Source organism: Calypte anna, chromosome 13, assembly GCF_003957555.1.
Source record: "Calypte anna isolate BGI_N300 chromosome 13, bCalAnn1_v1.p, whole genome shotgun sequence".
In the NCBI taxonomy this organism is placed as follows: Eukaryota; Metazoa; Chordata; class Aves; order Apodiformes; family Trochilidae; genus Calypte; species Calypte anna.
Window position 1 is genome coordinate 9,285,588 of NC_044259.1, and position 17,560 is coordinate 9,303,147.

The 17,560-nt window shown below is 55.7% G+C and overlaps 1 protein-coding gene across 4 annotated transcripts; it reads left to right on the top strand.

Annotated features, from left to right (window-relative positions):
• The first annotated feature begins 1,373 nt into the window (after positions 1 to 1,373).
• GRK6 (G protein-coupled receptor kinase 6) lies at positions 1,374 to 16,634 on the top strand. 4 transcript variants are annotated; one of them, XM_030458954.1, is made up of 16 exons: positions 1,374 to 1,489; positions 4,668 to 4,763; positions 7,078 to 7,190; positions 7,488 to 7,565; positions 7,801 to 7,901; positions 9,175 to 9,267; positions 9,585 to 9,648; positions 10,275 to 10,415; positions 11,110 to 11,300; positions 12,082 to 12,119; positions 12,260 to 12,349; positions 12,444 to 12,652; positions 12,905 to 13,042; positions 13,270 to 13,407; positions 13,568 to 13,702; positions 14,489 to 16,634. In XM_030458954.1, exons 1-16 carry the CDS (start codon positions 1,438 to 1,440, stop codon positions 14,492 to 14,494), a joined length of 1,683 nt encoding a protein of 560 aa, XP_030314814.1. In that variant the 5' UTR covers positions 1,374 to 1,437; the 3' UTR covers positions 14,495 to 16,634. The 4 variants fall into 4 exon arrangements, with proteins under 4 accessions (XP_030314814.1, XP_030314813.1, XP_030314816.1 ...); XM_030458953.1 differs by having other exon boundaries at positions 15,129 to 16,634; XM_030458956.1 differs by lacking the exons at positions 7,078 to 7,190; positions 7,488 to 7,565; positions 7,801 to 7,901; positions 9,175 to 9,267; positions 9,585 to 9,648 and having other exon boundaries at positions 1,402 to 1,489; positions 15,129 to 16,634.
• Positions 16,635 to 17,560: the final 926 nt, after the last annotated feature.

Here is a 17,560-nt window from a genome sequence, read left to right on the forward strand (position 1 = left end):
CCTGATTGTCACTGTGGGTTCACAACCAGAAGATGCCACACTGGATCTCCAGCAGATGCTGAAGGACCACAGGCAGTGCTAGTTGCATGGACAGAGTACTTGGAGTAATTTGTGTTCTTATCAGCCTCACTACAGCCTGAGGACTTGAATCTTTTCCCTCTTGCTCACTAGCACATCCCAGACTGGCCCCACCGGCAGGTTGCCATCGACAGAGGATGGTGAAGTGACCTGCCCATCACCATCTGTTCCTCCATGCCCAAGCCACTGCCAACCTTGCACTGAAGACAGCCCCACTAAGATCTCCTGCCCCACACAAGGCAAGTGACATTATCCACAGGCTGCAGCAGGAGCCACCTGAAAGCAGATCTGGCACCCAAAAGCCAGAAGTAACAGAGAGCAGGGTGGATGCAACTCACCAATGGATGAGGTTATCGAGTGTTTTTACAGCCAGGAAAAGCAGGGACCCAGACAGGTTATCTGTAGAACTGATAGACCATCAAGGGGTCATCAGGGTAAGACTGCTGCTAGTTGAAGTACCGGTTAAAAAAAAAAGGGGGGTTTAGAGCAAATCAGTGGAAGAGCAGCCACTGGGGTCAGCCCCAGCAGGACCAGCACTGCATACCTGACGGATGAGACCAGATCACAGGGAAGAAACCCCAAACCTCCATCGCAGCAGTGACTGGGGAGGAGAGGAGCAGCACCAGAGCTTGCATCACCCACCCCACGATGCGGGTTCACTAACACGGGACACGTGGGAGCTCAGAGGACTTTATTGGGGCCACAGCAAACACAGGGCCAGGCTGGGGAAGGGAGGTGGCTCCCCTAAACACTGATCTGCTTTCCAAAGGAGGGCCGGGCAGTGCAGATTCACCCCCTGTGCACCAGCACCAGCACCAGCACCACAACCGGACCCCAGCACAAAGCACACCAAAACCACCCCCTCCGAGCCCAGAACCTTTTACAGAGCCACTTGGCCCCTCCTCCTTCAGAATTCCGCCTATCACAACGCAGTCAGCACCGGAGTGGCAGCTCTGCACCCAATCAGGTGCAGGAGGAGGCGGGACTCTGGGTGCCGGGCTCCCTTCCCGGAGTGGGTGCTGCCTCTCTGAGTGACATCTCTCCGTCCAATCAGCGCTCGCCTCCTCTTCCCGGCAGGGCTCGGCCAATGGCTGCCGAGTGTCGGGCGTTTCTCTCGCCCCGCCCCGCCCTCCCACACCTCCGCCCTCCTCCCGGCCAATGGGAGGGCGAGGCTTCCCAAGGGGGTGGGGATGATGGTCCAATGGGAGCTCGGCGCGGGAGGAGCGTGGTCAGAGATTGGCGGGCGGGGCGCGGTGGGCGGGGCACGGCTGCGGCCGGGGGAGGCGGCGGGGGGGGGGGCCGCGGGGCGCGGCCGAGCGGTGGGGAGCGGCGCGGGAGGCGGAGGCGCCGCCCGGGCCCATGGAGCTGGAGAACATCGTCGCCAACACCGTCCTCCTCAAGGCCCGCGAAGGTGAGCGTCGACACCGGTGCCCAAAGGGCGGGGGAAGGCGGCAGGCCCGGTGGGGCAGGCGGGCCCAGCCGCGGAGCGCACAGGAGGTGCCGGGGTCGGTTGGTTGGTTGGTTGGTTGGTTGGTTGAACCGAGCCCTGAGCCCGCCGGGCCGCCTCCGACAGCGGCGTCCGCTCCCCCAAGCTGCAGGCTCCGGTGGTGTCCGGGTCCGGGCTGTCCCTCTGGAGGGTCGCGGCCCGCGGGAGAGAGGAGGTGACGGGGCGGGGCGGGCACGGGCCGGCTCCCAGCACCCGACTCTCAGTGGAGTCCCGGTGCTGCCCCGGGCAAGGGTGCCCGGAGCCTCCCGAGAGCGGCTGCGCTGCCTCGGCGAGTTGAAGCAGCCCAGCAGCCGGTACCGGTACTGCCGCCAGCCCTGCCCGTTCCAGCGGCTGCCCTTGCTCCTCTGGCACTGAATGAAGCAGCTTTAAGAACTAGAAAAAAGTCGATTTCAGGCTGTTCAAGTCCTGCTTCCCACACAAGGGCCGATGCCGAAACTGCACATCCAGCCCTGGGTCCGGGGTGAGGGCTGAATGCCAGGGTCTCGGTGCCACGCAGGGAAACCTCGGGACAGCCTAAGGAGAGAGCTGGGCAGTCGGTCACAGAGGAGCCTGGTCCTGCAGAGGGAAGATCTGATTCAGCCAGACGTCGGGGAGTTCATTAGATCCCATCAAGTGTCTGGGAAGTGCAGTCCCTCCTGTCCCCGGGTGTGCAGCTGGCCAGACCGAGTCAATCTGGAGCCTGAGGGGCCCATTGAAATCCGGTTAGAAGGCTTTAGAGATTAGATTTGTGGGAGCAAAAAGCAACGAAATTAGATTTACACAGACAGAATTATTCTTGAGCTGCTTGAAAATCAGGCTTAGATGAGATGCTTCGGGCACAGTGACCATGGTGGACTATGGCACTATGAGTCGTAATGGCAAAGTTTGCTTCAAAACCAAATCCAGAGAAAACCCCACAGTGGCACCTGGGGCTTGAAGACACGAGGCCCTGCTTCACACAGAGGCAGTGACCAGGAGACTATCTGCTGTAGTGCCTTCAGCAGAGCAGGGTTTGGTTGCTGCTGCAGAGCAAGGTGTTGGGTGGCTGCTGCAGTGTCCCAGTGCTCCCCTGGTGTTTTGGCACTGCCCTGGTGGGCAGTGTGGCTGCGGGCAGGTATGGTCCACTGGCACACCCATGCATGGCCCGTGAGAGCTGCAGGTGGCTGTGCTGCCCATCCACTGCTCTGACACCTGTGGCTGGGTGGCTGTGGTGGCCACCAAGGCAAGATCTGGCAGCCTGTGTGACAGGACAGAGCCACTTTGCTGGCCAGGTCTGGCAGCACCAGGTGCTTCACTCCAGCCCAGCCTTTTGGGAGCCTCCTGGTCTGGTGTGGGAGTGTGGGGCTGAGATCACCATTGGTGGCAGGGGGCACTACTGAAAGCCATCATCAGCTGCTGCCAGAGGATCAACATTCTCTACATTTCCTTCAGACTCTTCTAGCAGGATTTGGCCCAGGGAAGGTGAAGGTTTCTTCTCTTGTTCTCTCCCCTGGCCTTTGGCAGAGGGACAACAGCTCAGCTCTAAGCTATCACCAAGCTCTGAAGCTCCATTCTGGTGAGCTCTGGGTGGAGGCAGCCCACTCACAGCCCATCCCCAAAATGGGGGTGCTGGGACGTTGGTGGGCAGGAGGCACATTCCCTGCCAGGCTGTTTGTTGTGCCACAGGGCGGGGAAATCCGTGCGTGAAGGGTGCTGGAGCCTCCTTTCAAAGCAAATAACTCAAGGAAATGGAGGCTGCCAATCCTCATCCTCCAGGTGCTGTGGGGCACAGCTCTGCCTTTCCTTGAGCTCTCTCGGGTGAGGATGGCCAGTCCTGTGCCCTCACTTAGTTGTCCCCATCCATTTCATCAAGCTGTGGCTGAGAAGGTGTCTGTGCTGCTGGTTTCTTCCACCCCAGCTTGCCCTTGAGTCACTTCCTTCCTGAGTTTGTACAATCGTGCAGCCCAGCTGCTGGTGTGGGGCTGATGTAGTGCAGCAACCTGCAGCGTGCCAGGGGCTTGGACCTGGGGCTGACCCTGCAGAAGAATTGCTATGATGGTTTCATCCCACCTGCCTGTCCCCCAGTGGCTTCCTGCAGCACAGGGAGCCAGGTGTCCAGGGACTGTCTTGGATTAGGGCCTGAATTGCATCCACGGCAGAGGAAAGGGTTATGAAAGTGTTTCTCAAGAGCTGATAAATGATGTTCAACCCCCTTCTGATTTCAGAAAGCCTTTGGCCCAACTCCGCCAGGGTGGTTTAATACATTTCCAAAGGGAGGTGGGAGTCTGTGTGTTTGTTGGCACCAAACTGGGGGAAGGCAGTCCCTGGAGGTTGGCTGATCCCAGCAGTCAGGCACTGAAGTGTTGCAGTACTAAGTGCTTGCTATGATGTAAATTTTTCGGTCTGTCTTGAAGCTTTCCCACCCTGTCCTACAGCACTCCAGCAATTGAAGTTGGAAGAATATCTGGTTCTTGGATCTTTCTTTTCTGAGGCTGCCTTATCTCAGAGAAAGGTGGGAGTGTCCCCACTTCACAGGTGGGAAACTGAAGTGATGAGCCCCAGGCAATGCATGGAGTAGTCAGTGGAGCTGGGATTAGAACAGGAATTCCTGTCTCCCAGCTTCATGTCCTCCCTCTGAGAGGCCCTCCCTGGAATAAGCAATCAGTCTGGAAGAGTAGGTGGCATGAAGATCATTACTACAGCAGGAAGAGCTTCACGCCTGGAGAGGTGATTAGTTATGCAGAGGTTTTGAGGACAGGCCTGGGAGCCAAGTGCAGGCACAGAGCAGCCTGTGGCTTTAGGCACTGCTGCCCTGATGCTCCCATCTTAAATACCAGTTAACTGGGATCTCCATCCAGGTGAAAGGTCTTCTGTTCTGGGATGACACTTTGTTCAAAAGCCAGAGTGGTTGGTCCATCCACTTCCTCTGACAGTCAGAGGCTCTCACATGTTTGTTCCACCAGCCAGGAGACAGCTGTGGCACTTAGGTCTTAGGTTTTCCTTTCCTGGGCTTGCTCATGTAAATGGACAGAGGGTGTCTCTTCTCTCGGCTCCTGGCAAGGAGAAGCTGCAGTGGGACATTCTTGCATCATAACTCATGGTACCAATTTTGTGTGTCCTGCAGGTGGTGGTGGAAACCGGAAGGGAAAGAGCAAGAAATGGCGCCAGATGCTGCAGTTCCCCCACATCAGCCTCTGTGAGGATCTGCGACAAAGCCTCGGTGAGATGCAGCACCTGGTGGGATCTGGGCAGCACCTGGATTCTGCTCAGTGGGCAAGAATGTGTGGTGGTTGTGCACGGGTCAGGGATGTGTAGTGGGGCACACATTGGCCAAAGCCTGGCCGTGATCACTCAGAGCTTGGGGTGCAGAGGAGAAACCACAGGGGTGTAAGTCACAGCTGCGTGGTGCTGGCTGGATAAATCCTGTTGGTGTACCCACACAGCTTCTAGACTGTGATGAGCTTCACTAGATATACACCACCTTCTCTTTGCAAACAGACCTGCTTGGTGTTGGAGCATTGCTCTGAGGTGCCTTTGCATATATAACAAAGGTCCTTCCTGCTAATACCTTCTGGACTCCCTGTCTGGGATTCAGCCCTGTTCTGTGGATCCTGCCTTCTAACACTAACGCAGCAGCTTTTCTCAGGCAAAACTGGGTTGTTGCTGTGTGTTACAGATGAGAGCTGTACAGCAGGGCAGGGCTTGGCCTGCCATTTTAATACTGCACTTTGTACTCTTCATGGTTTTCGTGTTGTTTGTGCAGCAGGCTTGGTATTGAGATCATGTGAAGTTGTTTTGTGGCACAGAGGGTAGGAATACTTTGCTTTCTGGGAAGGGGAGAACTTGTTTAAGTTGACAGCTGTAGAGTGGCACAGCACTGGTGTTTCTCAGCAGGTGTCACCAGGCTGAGTGGCTTTGGAGGTTTCTGCAGCTCAGTCCCCAGTTCTACCCTACTCATCTTTTCTTTGCATCTCCCACCTTGGCTGTCCCAACCCCTGTCTGTTTCTCTGATTTATGAGCCATCAACAAAGGTTTCCCTCAGCTGATACCCATCCTCTGCCTGCAGCCAACCTTCCTGGGGATGTTATAACATGCTTTCCAGTGCTGAACTTCAGCTTTGTTGTGCTGCCTGCTTGCTGGTGGTGAGTGCTGGTGGTCTGTCTGTCCTTCTCTACTGTCCCACTGTTCAGGACAGTGAGCTGGAGATGTTTTGGGAGGCAAGTCCCTTGCAGCAGCTGGCTGTCACCACCTGTGTCCCCACTTCCCCTTGGGGAGGCATGTGAGAAGTGCTTCTGGCCCAGATGACAGCTGTCTCACTTGGTTTCCCCATGGGGAAAATAACCCTGTCCCTCATGCTTGGGTCACTTTTTGGCTGGATTGGTTTTGTTTTCCCCTTGCAACTTGCTAGAAAAGCATTTTTTTCCTATTCCAGAAGCTTGGCAGGACCATGGGCATGGTGGGCTGGTTGCCTACTGGAGAATTAAGCGTTGTGTGTCCTGGGCACAGGGATCAACCTTGTATGAGCCCGAGCAGCAGGCAGGGGCAGCCAAAAGCTTCTGATCTCGCCGGCGGCAAAGTCTCATCCTCTCCAGCTGAAGGGAACTCCTTCCCCTGCAGACACAAAGAAACTGGCTGGTGCAGCAGAGCTGGCGAGGTAGCCTCCTCCCCCACCACAGCCTGGCCCTCTGCGCTCTCCTACACCCTCAGGAAGCCACAGCTTCCTCGGGAGAAGATGCAGTGGGGAGGGGAAGGCCCAAGGAGGGCTGGAAGAACCCCTGTGCGGGTGGCTGCACATCTGCACCCCCTCATCCTGCAGAACCTCGATGGCAATGGTAGTAACAGAAATATGTGCTGGCCCTTGAGAAGACAGTGTCTAATGAGTGGAAAGGGAGATAAAACTGAAAGTGCTCTGGATTGTTGAAGGGGGTTGTGCCTTGTTTGTCAGCCTTCACAGCAAGGAATTGGCAAGGAAGCTAAGTTCTGTAGGGCAGTAGGAGCTGGCATATAAGTGAGTGGCTGTCCCGTGGAGTGAGGGGATCTAATCACTGTGTGCAGCATCCACAGGACATCTGTGGGAATGGTGCCTCCCACTTTGATGCTGCTGCTTCCAGCAGGGCCTTTGGGAATACAAGTGGTTTGTAAGAGTCATCAGAGCAACTCTTGGCCTTGAAATAAGCATGTTCTGAGAAAAGCTGTGTGTCTGGAGTAGTCAGTTGATCATTGCATGTTGAGGTTTGAGAAGACCTTCCAGGCAAGAAGAAGACACCAAGATGCCTTGCTAGAAACAAGAGGGTACAGAACTGTTGTTTAAGCATCTTTTAGGGAAGAGAATTTTCCATAGGGAAATGTAAAATCTTGGTCATGTCTCTTGTCCCCTTTGGGTTCATTCCCTCTCCTGGAAGTCTGGGGCTGGTGGGACCTGTGAGCAGCCAGATGATGACTCTCAAGCCTCTCCACCACTGCCTGCAGCCAGGACAGTGGGCTATGGCTGCTCCTTGAGGGCTTGTAGTGAGTAGTCTTCTCCACATTTGCAGAGAGGGACTACCACAGCCTGTGTGAGAAGCAGCCCATTGGACATGAGCTCTTTCGGCAGTTCTGCGAGACACGACCCGAGCTGTCACGCTGTGTAAAGTTCCTGGATGCTGTGGTAAGAGCAAAGCCTTCAAGGGATGATCTTGGCACCCTGTGCCTAGGGGACTGGTTGGCACAGTACCACATGCCAGGTACTTTTGGGCATGTGGGGTTTTCCTGAAGGGAAAAACCTGTGAGTTGCAGTTTCTCCAAGACAGGGCTGAGCCTTTATTTAGGGATCTGTTTGCTGGAGATCTGGTTTTCCAGCCTGGGAAACCATGGGCAGAGGCTGTTGCTGCCTTTGCAGCTGTTGCTCAGTAGGAAGGCTCAGTTCCTGGCTGGACCTGCTCCTCATGCTGTTTGCTCTGTGCAGGCAGGGTACGAAGTGGCTCCAGATGAGAAGCGGAAGGAATGCGGGCAGCACCTGATTGAAAAGTACTTGAAGCCAAATGTGAGTAAGAGGGCTGTGTTTGCTGCCTGCAAGGGTAGAACAGTTGGAAAGCTGACAGGTGTCATTACCCGTGTCCTGCCATGGTGAGGGCAGAGTACAGAGCCACCCTGCCACCTCACAAGTGGCCATGCTGCTTTTCCTACTGGCCCTGAACAGATGGGCTCCTGTGTGCTGTTCCTGTAGGCTTCTCCTTCCTGGCAGGAATCTTGGGCTGACTCCATCCCTTTTTCCTCAGAGTGAGGACCATGTCCCTGAAGTTCCCTTGCATCTGGTGGATGCCTGTTGTGAGAGGCTGGAGCAGGAACCTTCCAAGGAGCTCTTTAAGGAATCCACTAAGTAAGTTGGAGGGCTGGGGTCTGCCTAGAGGTCACATTATGGCACAAGGTTGGAGCTGCAGCTAAGTCAGCCGATCCCTTGTGGTCCTTTCTCCCAAGAGAGCAAGGGCTGGTGCTAAGGCTGGGGTCTAGGAAGTTTGCAGCACAGCTACAGGAGAGCAAGTGCAAAGAGCTCTGGTGGGCTCTGGGAGCCACAAACTGCTGCAGAAACCTTTGTCACTCCTCCCAGTCCACGCTGGTTTTGAGTCACCATTTGGAAAGACCATGTTTCTACGAACCTCAGCATCTGGCCATGCTGTTCATAGTCTTGTGCCAGGATCTCGTAGGCATCCATAGGGCAGAGCTGACAACTGTGGTCCTGGTGCCAGTTGATGGCTGCAGATGTGGCCATTGTGGTTAGGTTAGGCTGGCTGTTGCTGCAGGGATCTAAGCTCACTCCTGTTCCCATTGCAGAAGCAGAGGCTGAGGTCTTGGCTCTGGGTGCAATGTGGAAGCTGTTGGGCAAACCCAGCTCACAGCCTCCACCCCTCCCTGCACAGTAGCTGGAGCACGTTGCCTAACTGAGTGCTGGGCTGTGGCAATGGGTTTGCTGCAGTCTTCTGGGGAGCATTAGCTCAGTGTGTGGTAACCAGTGTCACTGTGTGAATGCAGAGCCTCAGGCTGAGCCCTGCCTGCTCTTGGCAAGGTCTGAAAAGGGGAGAGCCCATCCGCTTCTCCTTGATGCATGTCTCCAGTCTAGACACAGTGTCTAAGGCTCTTTACTCCGCTGGGCAGCCCTGGCACTGGTCTCTGAGGCAGTTTGCTCTCTCGAGCAGGATCCCCCATGGCCTTTTGTGCTGGATATTCATCTGAAAGTGAACAGCTCAGTGCCTGGTGCTGAACATTGCTCGCAGCTTTCAGCAGCTGATTGCAGCCTCGTGTGCGCCTTTGCCCTGTGAGCAGGGGGGCAATTGCATGGAGTCCCATCGTCCCCCTTTGTCCTGCAGCCCGGCCTGGTGCTGAGAGGCCACAATGAGCAGTTCCAGCCCGGTCCCAGGGTGCTGTGTTCATTACAGGGGTACCTCCAATGCACCTTCCCTTTGCATCAGGCATAGTGCAGAGCTTGGGCTTTCTGGGCCGGTGCTGTGCAGATGACTCAGTACTGGGTTGGGTCTGGGGATGGCAAAGAGACCAGACTCTCAGGTCTGCTCATCTCCTCCTTCCTGGGTCCAGCAGACCTTTTCCATGGCTGTGGAAAAGCTCTCAGCAATATTGCTGGCTCTGCTCTCTCCTAGGCTTATCCATGACTACCTGAGCGTGGCTCCCTTTGCTGACTACCTCGACAGTTTGTACTTCAACCGCTTCCTGCAGTGGAAATGGCTGGAACGGTAAAACTCCCCAGCATGGCTGGGAGACAAGCACCCTGCTCACACAGGCTGCTGGGGCATCCCTTGAGCTCCTTCCCATGATGGTCCCTGGCAGGAGCTGAGGTCTTGGTCTTGGTCAGCTGTTGCTCTTCCCTAGGGCCTTTTATTGACACCATCAGCAGCCCCAGCCTTGCTTGTCTCCCAGGGAAGCAAGGTCTCCTTGAGTAGGGCTTTTGGGGAGAGCCATAGTCTCTCAGTCCAGGGTATGGGGGGAGTTTGGACATCAGCCTCTGCTCCTTTCTTGCTGTCATCTTATTCCAGTTTCCTTTTCCTCACAGGCAGCCTGTGACCAAAAACACTTTCCGCCAGTACCGAGTGCTGGGCAAGGGCGGTTTTGGGGAGGTGAGTGACAAGAATTTCCTCTGAATTTGGGGTACCCAGCAGCCACTGTTGAATGCTGCTACCAGATGTGGGTCTGGGTTGGCCATCCAGGTGCCACAAGCTGCTACAGCACCTGGAGCCAGATTCTCCTAGCCAGGGGGCTCTGTGCTGGACACTGCTGTGCTCTGGGCATTGCATGATTGTCATTTCCCCCCTGGGGGGCAGGAGCCAGGCACTGGAGGCATTGGAGGTGTTGTGCAGGGTAGGTAGCACATGCCCTGTGGTGTGTACTGCTGTCTGGGCAGAGAGTGAGGTCTATTCCTCATGTCTTGGCAGGGGAAACTGAACTCCTGAAAACTGTCACTATCAGGCTTCCTTCTGTTTCTGGAGTGGCCTTTTGTCTTCCCAGTCACCAGCCATGGTGCTGCTACTGGTGGCAGGGGAGCTGCAGCACAGGTGGCTGCTTATCTGTGACATCTGGAGATGTCCCTGCTCCCTGTGTCCTTGATTTGACAACAGACTTCTGGCTAACCTCAGAGCGAGCCTGGGAAAGGGACACCTATGCCTTCCCATGCCCTAATAGCAGAACCTAGACCCTCACCCTGGAAATGGTAGCAGGAGAGTGCTGAGCCTTCTTCCCCCTACAGGTTTGTGCCTGCCAAGTGCGTGCCACAGGGAAGATGTATGCCTGCAAGAAGCTGGAGAAGAAACGGATCAAAAAGCGGAAGGGAGAGGCCATGGCCCTGAATGAAAAACAGATCCTGGAAAAAGTGAACAGTAGGTTTGTAGTAAGTACATAGGAATTGCTCTGACTTTGCTGCCATGGTTGATTTTTACTCCAACCAGCCAGCCCTGCATGTCTATGCTCCCTGCCCAGCATGGCAAGGGTGGAGCAGGCCTTACCCACAGGCAGCCACCCCACAGTCCTGGTGGCTGCATATGTCTCACTAGGCTGGGGTCTGGCAGGACCTTCTGATACCTCCACAAGATGACCTAATTGCCACAAAAGTCAGGCCCACACACCCATCTGGTCTCACGAGTGCCAACCGTAACCTCTGGACTAGAAGCAGCAAGAGCTGTCTTTCCAGAGAGCCAAATGAACAGAAGCCTAGCCCTGAGCTGTGTTGTAGGGAGCTCCCCCTGGATACACTGAGGTGTGGACAACCTGAAACCTTCCCTTATGGAGGATTCATCAGGTGCTTCCCTAGGCTTGCTGTTGCCTGCTGCTTGACCTGGAAGGGAGCAGTTCTGGCTCAGGGAAATAGCGTGTTCCCTTCCTGAGGAAAGGTGGGGGTGTACAGGGGCTGCTGGGCACTTCCATGTCCTCCCTGGGTTTGCACAGTCCCCCCTCTGCCTCATCTGCTGGCAAAGGCCCCATCCTGCTGCTGGTGAGTGGCTGCTTGGGTGACCAAGTGCCTGCCAGTGCATACACCTCCCTCTTCCAGCTTTGTCTTCTAACAGCCTTTCTGCCCTGAATTGCAGGTGAGCTTAGCCTATGCATATGAAACTAAAGATGCTCTCTGCCTAGTGCTGACCCTCATGAATGGAGGGGACCTCAAGTTCCATATCTACCACATGGGAGAGGCTGGCTTTGAGGAGCCCCGAGCAGCTTTCTATGCTGCTGAGATCTGCTGTGGCCTTGAGGACTTGCACCAGGAGAGGATAGTGTACAGGTGGGCACTGCCTGGTTCTGGCTGGGAGACTGCATGGGCTGCAGAGGCAAGAGGGTTCCTGCTGCTCTAAGTAGCCCCACTGAGTATATCTGCTCAAGAAACTAAGCTCAGGCTTGAAAACAGCAGAACAGGATATCAGGAACAGAAAGCTGACCTCATGGGAGAGATGGGAGGGCTTGGCTCAGCCTCCTCCTGCTCTTAAATGATCACCAAGAGCAGGATGTGATCATTCTCTGAATGCTTTGGAGCAAGCACTTGGGTGCTTAGCTCCCTGGCACTATTGATGCTGGAGTAAAGGAGGGTGTGCTGCCCCAGTGTGCTGAAGACCTGAGAGCTGGGCAGAAGGGGAACAAGCTGATTTTATAACTACTCACTCCCGAGTTGTGTCATGAGCATTAGGGATGGCATGGCTTAAACATGGAGACAGAAAGTCTTATTCTAGTCCTACCCTATGCCTTGCCCTTGGGTCAGGACAAGCAGAAGAAGCCTCTGCTCCTCACTGGCACAGCCTGCTCTGTAGCAAGCCCTGCACCTGCAAAGAGAGAGTCAGCCATAGGTTCACTGCTTTCTTGTGGAGGGTTCTAGGTTGTTGTGACCTGCCTCTGCCCAGGAGGGGAGGGGAGGACTTGGGGACAAGGGTGAGGGGAAGGTCATACATGTGCCTGAGGCAGGAGCCTTGCATTCCTCTGGTGCTTATCTGTGACTTCTTGAGATGTCCATGTTCCCTGTGTCTTTTGGGTTGACAACAGGCTTCTTGCTAATCAAGTCTCTTCCTGCCTAGGGACCTGAAGCCAGAGAACATATTGCTGGATGACCATGGTGAGTGCAAGGTTAAGAGGAGCCCTGGGCCTGGGTCCTTCTCTCTTCCTCTGCTTGACCCAGGGTTGTTCTGTGTTTTTGACACCTTCAAATATTGTCCCTTGACTTCATCCTCTTAACATGTCCCCTCCTCTCTGCAGGTCACATCCGTATCTCAGACCTGGGATTAGCTGTGCATGTGCCAGAGGGCCAAACAATCAAGGGCCGAGTGGGAACAGTTGGCTACATGGGTAAGTGACCCTGGTTTGGTCTAAAAGTGGTGTTCTCTACCTGAACTCATGCTCTCCCCACTTTGACGTGTCCTTCACCCCTGCTCCTATGTAGCTCCAGAGGTGGTGAAGAACGAACGCTACACGTTCAGCCCCGACTGGTGGGCTCTGGGCTGCCTGGTGTATGAGATGATCGAGGGGCAGTCCCCCTTCCAGCAGCGCAAGAAGAAAATCAAGCGGGAGGAGGTGGAGCGGTTGGTGAAGGAAGTGCAGGAGGAGTACTCAGAGAAGTTCTCGCCCTGTGCCCGCTCCCTCTGCACCATGGTATGAGTGTGCATCTCTGTCCTTTCACTCCCACCTCCTCTATGCATGTGGTAGAACACCTGCTCCCTGTAGAGGTGCTGGTGGCAGTTGGGTTCCCTTGATAAGGCAGCGCAGGAGGGTGAGGGTCCAGCATGCCTTAATTCTTCACTCTCCCAGCTGTCCAATGGGCCCATTGCATCTCTGGAGACATACTGCAGGAGCCCAATCCAGAAGCACCTTCAACCCAGGGCACTGATTTTCTTTGTGTTGCAGCTGCTGTGCAAAGACCCTTTGGAACGCCTGGGGTGCCGAGGAGCTGGGGCCAAAGAAGTGAAGGAGCACCCTCTCTTCAAGCACCTCAACTTCAGGAGGCTGGAAGCAGGCATGCTGGACCCCCCATTCAAGCCAGATGTAAGTGCATGTTTATGTCCTCACCTCTTCAGTCACTGCTGCTGTTGAGGGAAGCAGGAGGCCTGGGGTGGCTTTCCTGAGGAGGATCCTGGACCCTGGCAGAAATGGGGTCAAACAGTCTCTGTACTGCAGGGAGAGGGTGCCTGGGCTTGGCCATGAGCCACTTTTGTTTGAGCTGGTGGCATCTTCATGAAGCCTGGCATTAGAGCAGTCCTTGTGCTGTTTAGCCACAGGCCATCTACTGCAAGGATGTTTTGGATATCGAACAGTTCTCAACAGTGAAAGGGGTGGAGCTGGAGCCCACAGACAATGATTTCTACCAGAAGTTTGCCACGGGAAGTGTGTCCATTCCTTGGCAGAATGAGGTAGGTTCACAGCACAAGTCTCTGCTCCAGCTTGTGCCCAGCATGGCCAAGTTCAGAGTTCCACAGGGTTTGTGCTGTCCCTGCAGCTCTCAGGCTCTGATGAGCGTTTGGTGATGGGCTTTGTGTGGCAGTTGCTGTAACCATTTTTGTTCTGTTCCAGATGATTGAGACAGAATGTTTTAAGGAGCTGAATGTCTTTAGCACAGACGGCACAGTGCCACCAGACCTAGACTGGAAAGGGCAGCCTTCTCCACAGCCCAAAAAGGGGTTACTCCAGCGTTTATTCAGCAGACAGGTAAGAATGTTCACCAAGTGTTTCCTCCCCAGCAAGTCCTCTAGCAGCACTGAGACTGCTCTTCCTTGTGCCAGGCAGATCTGGCAGGGATGTGGGGATGAGGGGGCAGCAGGCAGTCTCCCCTTGTGCTGGCTTGCTAGACTCCAGGGCTCTCAGAGGGACCTCTGCAAGGTTACAGGAAGCCATCCCTCACCTGGCTGGCGCTCCTCATGCTTCGGGAGTCTAGGGGCCTGGGATGGAATGTCCTGGCTAAATATGCTGCAATCACTCAGGGAGAGGGGTGTTGAAGGCACTAAAATAGCATATCTGCTCCCTACCTACATGAACAATACCATCCCTAAAGGATCTCTTGCTCTTGGAGTGGGCTCCTGGGCTCCCCAGAGCATTTCTGCCAGACCGGGAGCAGGCAGCAAGAGCAGTGCTTTTGAGGGATGAGGAGAACAGAAACGTCTTGCAGCTGCTATGGGCTTGCTTGCCTGCCCATCTCCTCTGCCCAGAACAGTCTTTGCCTTCTTTCCAGGACTGAGAGGCTGCTACCTCTCAACAGCTGCTTGCAGCTGTGGGCCTCAAGCATGGTTGGCTCTCGACCCACTCAGCCACTCAGTGCTGATTCCTGCTCCCCTGGCAAGCTCCAAGTTGTACTTTACTGTTTGGGCTGCCCTATCCAGAGCCAGCTCTGGGCTGGGTTACCCAGCCCTTATCAAGGCAGACAGGACTTGCCAGAGGATAGGCAGCTGCCTGTAGCAGGGGTTGGGCTGTGATTTGCCACGTGTTTTCTCTTTCCAGAGGTGAGCAGTCTCTCCTGGCTGCTCTGCTCAGGGAAATACCCGGTGGCCCGCGGACATGGCAAGATCTGGGAAAGAGGATTGTTGTCCTTCAGTGCCTATCCCCTTCCCCCAGCAGAGCACAAGCTGCTTGGTGTTCTAACTGCCCCCTGAGCCACTAATCCTGCTTCCCTGCTCGCTGCCTTCGTGAGAGAGGCCTTGCCCTTAGCTTGAGCCAAAGCTGCCCCTGCACTGCTGCTGCTGGGAGCTCTGCTCCCAGGGAGCTGTGCAAAGTTCCTTTCATCCCTCTCTTTGGATGTCCAGGACACACAAAAGGGTTGAGAAATTGTGAAGGGTTTGGCATTTCCCAGAGCTCAGGCTCCCTGCCATTCCATCAAAAAAGGGCTTCAGCAGCTTCTGTGGCTGTCTGAGCCCTGAGTGGAGCCCATCTTCATCCCAGCTTCTGGGCTAGTCAGCTGCGTGCTCACCAGTCTCTCTGCCAGGAGCTGAACCCCAAGATGCATCTTGACATGCAGGCTTGGGGGGGGCTGGTCCTTCCCTGCCAAAAGGCAGCTGTAGGCTGGGTTGTGTGACTGTGCTCACCCTCTGCTTGCTTTGCTCCTCTCTCTCCCTCTTCCCTCTCCTTGCCCTTCTGACTTCAGGACTGTTGTGGAAACTGCAGTGACAGTGAGGAAGAGCCCACCCGGCTGTAGAACACAGCTTGTTCTCCAGCCCCCAGGACTCCCTTGCCTCTCCGGGTGCCCAGCAGAACAACAGCCCAGCCTGAAGGACAAGGTAGCAGCAGCCCCACAAGGTGGATTTGTTTACAGCTTTACATGTCTGTATTGGAAGACTGTGAGGATGGCTCTAGGGCTGGTGGCAACACACAGCTTGGGCCAAAGTGCCTCTGGCTAGGGACAAGCACTCATCCCCAAGACAGACCTGGACACTTCTGAATCTGCAGTTTGGGGTTGTGCTATGTCCTCTGCCAGCTGCCTCTCCCTTCCCATGCCCAGGGTGGAAGAGAGGGATTATGCCAGCTGGAGGCCAGGCTGGAGCAGCTCTGCTGACACATTCCAAGGTGCTGAAGTGGCACTGCAGGTTTGGTGTATATTTATATGTCGTTCTGTACATATCACATGTTGGTTTTTAATCTATAGGTGGAGGGCTGCACTGCCCCCACCCTGTCACAGGCACAAATGTCCTCCTATGGGGGGAATAACGGTCCCAGCTTTGTACCAGGGAGTCCTGGGCAGAGGTCTTCTGTGCCTTGAGGTGTCTAAAGCATCTTTCCTGGACCTTTCTGGCTGTGCTGAGGCATCCCTGGCTCCAGCGGAGTCCATTGCTCAGCCCTGAGGCACAGGAAAGCACTGTGCCAAATTGTCTGCCATGGCATCCTGGCAGCAGAGCATCACTTCTTCATCCCTGCTTCTCTGTCTGCTGAAGCTTGTTTCCTCCTGCCTCGTCTCACACCTACTGCCAGCTCCAGGGAGCTGATCCTGGCCCCCTCTCCAGACCAACAGCAGGCTGCCTGCAGCACAGCAGGACACAGCTGCTCCCATGGCACCTGCCCAGGAGGTACCCGCTGCTGGGGCTGAAGGGTCAGTCTGATCCCTGGTGTGGTGCAGGATGACTCCAACATGGTCTCACCACTTCTGGATCAGCAGTCTGTGTGTGCTGGGAGGGCTGCAGACCCCAAGCCCAGCTCAGGACATGTAAAGGAGCTGCTCTTGAGAGCAAAGCCATGGTAAAGGGAATGTCCCTTCCTGGGGTCGTGCCGTGAGCCATGACCCAAGAGTCAGCAGGGCTGGGATCAGCCTGGCCTCTGTACTGGCTTAGTGTGCATTTCCAGGGATCCTGGGGAGCCAGTGCAGCTCCTGTGCCCAAGGGGCCAGAGCCTGCCTGTCCCTGGGGAGCAGTGTGGGGCTCAGCCCACCTCCGTCCTGCTTGTCCTGTCCTCCCTTGTGCACACTTGTCCCAGCTGTGTCCCAAGCAATAACTTGTGTCTTCTGTATGTGTGTATGCACACACGTGCGTGCACGTGTGTGTGCTGCTGCCTTGTGCTCATTCTGAGCCAGGCCCCCCGGGGGGGCTGAGCACCTACTTGGACCTGTGGTATCATATTTGCTTGCGTTGCACTAAAGTTGGAGAATATTTAAATTTTTAACCTTTTGTTAAGCACGAGACTTGACGTGTCTTGTGTTGCTGTTGCGTCAAGGAATACCTGCTCCAGGCTGTGGTGGCTGGAAGGACAAGAGGAGCAGGGACCCCCCCTTCCTGGGCTGCCTTGGGCAATGCTGGTGCTCCTCTTCCACAGGGGTGGGCTGAGGCTGAGTCCCAGGGACCACGGGGAGCCCTCAGTGGCTTCAGCTGGGTGGTTTGGGTCAGTGCAGGGACCCCAGCTGCTGTTGGGGTGCTTGAGTCTGTTGTGGGGTTGCCTGCTGTGGGGCTGGGGACCAAGTCCTGCTCCCTTTCAGGTGCAGTGCATCACCCCCTTGGGGGACACTGTGCAGAGAGTGACCTCATTCCAGCATGGAGCATTGCCTGAACGACTCCCCTCGACTGGGGGGAGCATGGTGTGATCACCACAGTTGCCATGGGGTAGTGTCCAAAGAGAGGCAGCCTGGTCAGGGTGGATACAGGATGGGTTTGGGGTCCAGGGCTGGCAGCAGCATCTGCAGCTTTGAGCACAGCTTAGGGAGGCTGCACGCAGCTGCACTGGGATGAGAATAGCAAGTGCGGCTGGGTAGCTAAGGGAACAGTTGCTATGGGAGCAGGCCGACGAGGAGTTCTCACACTCGGAGGGGGCATCTTGGGGTAAAATCCAGGAATTTTGCAGCCGTGGAAAGAAGGAAGGCAGGGATGGGGGATGGGCACTGCCTGGGGATGGGGACTGCCTGGGGATGGTTGCTCCCACCACACCAGCCAGGGATGCTTGTGCCAACACTGCCTGGGCTCTGGCACCCCAGCACCAAGGTCCTGGGGTCACCAATGTGTTAGTGGTGTCTGTCATGGGGTCAGCATGTCCCCGTGGGCAGGACGGGGTGTGGGCTGCCGGGGGGTGATGTATGAGCAGGGTGTAGAAGGGGCTCTG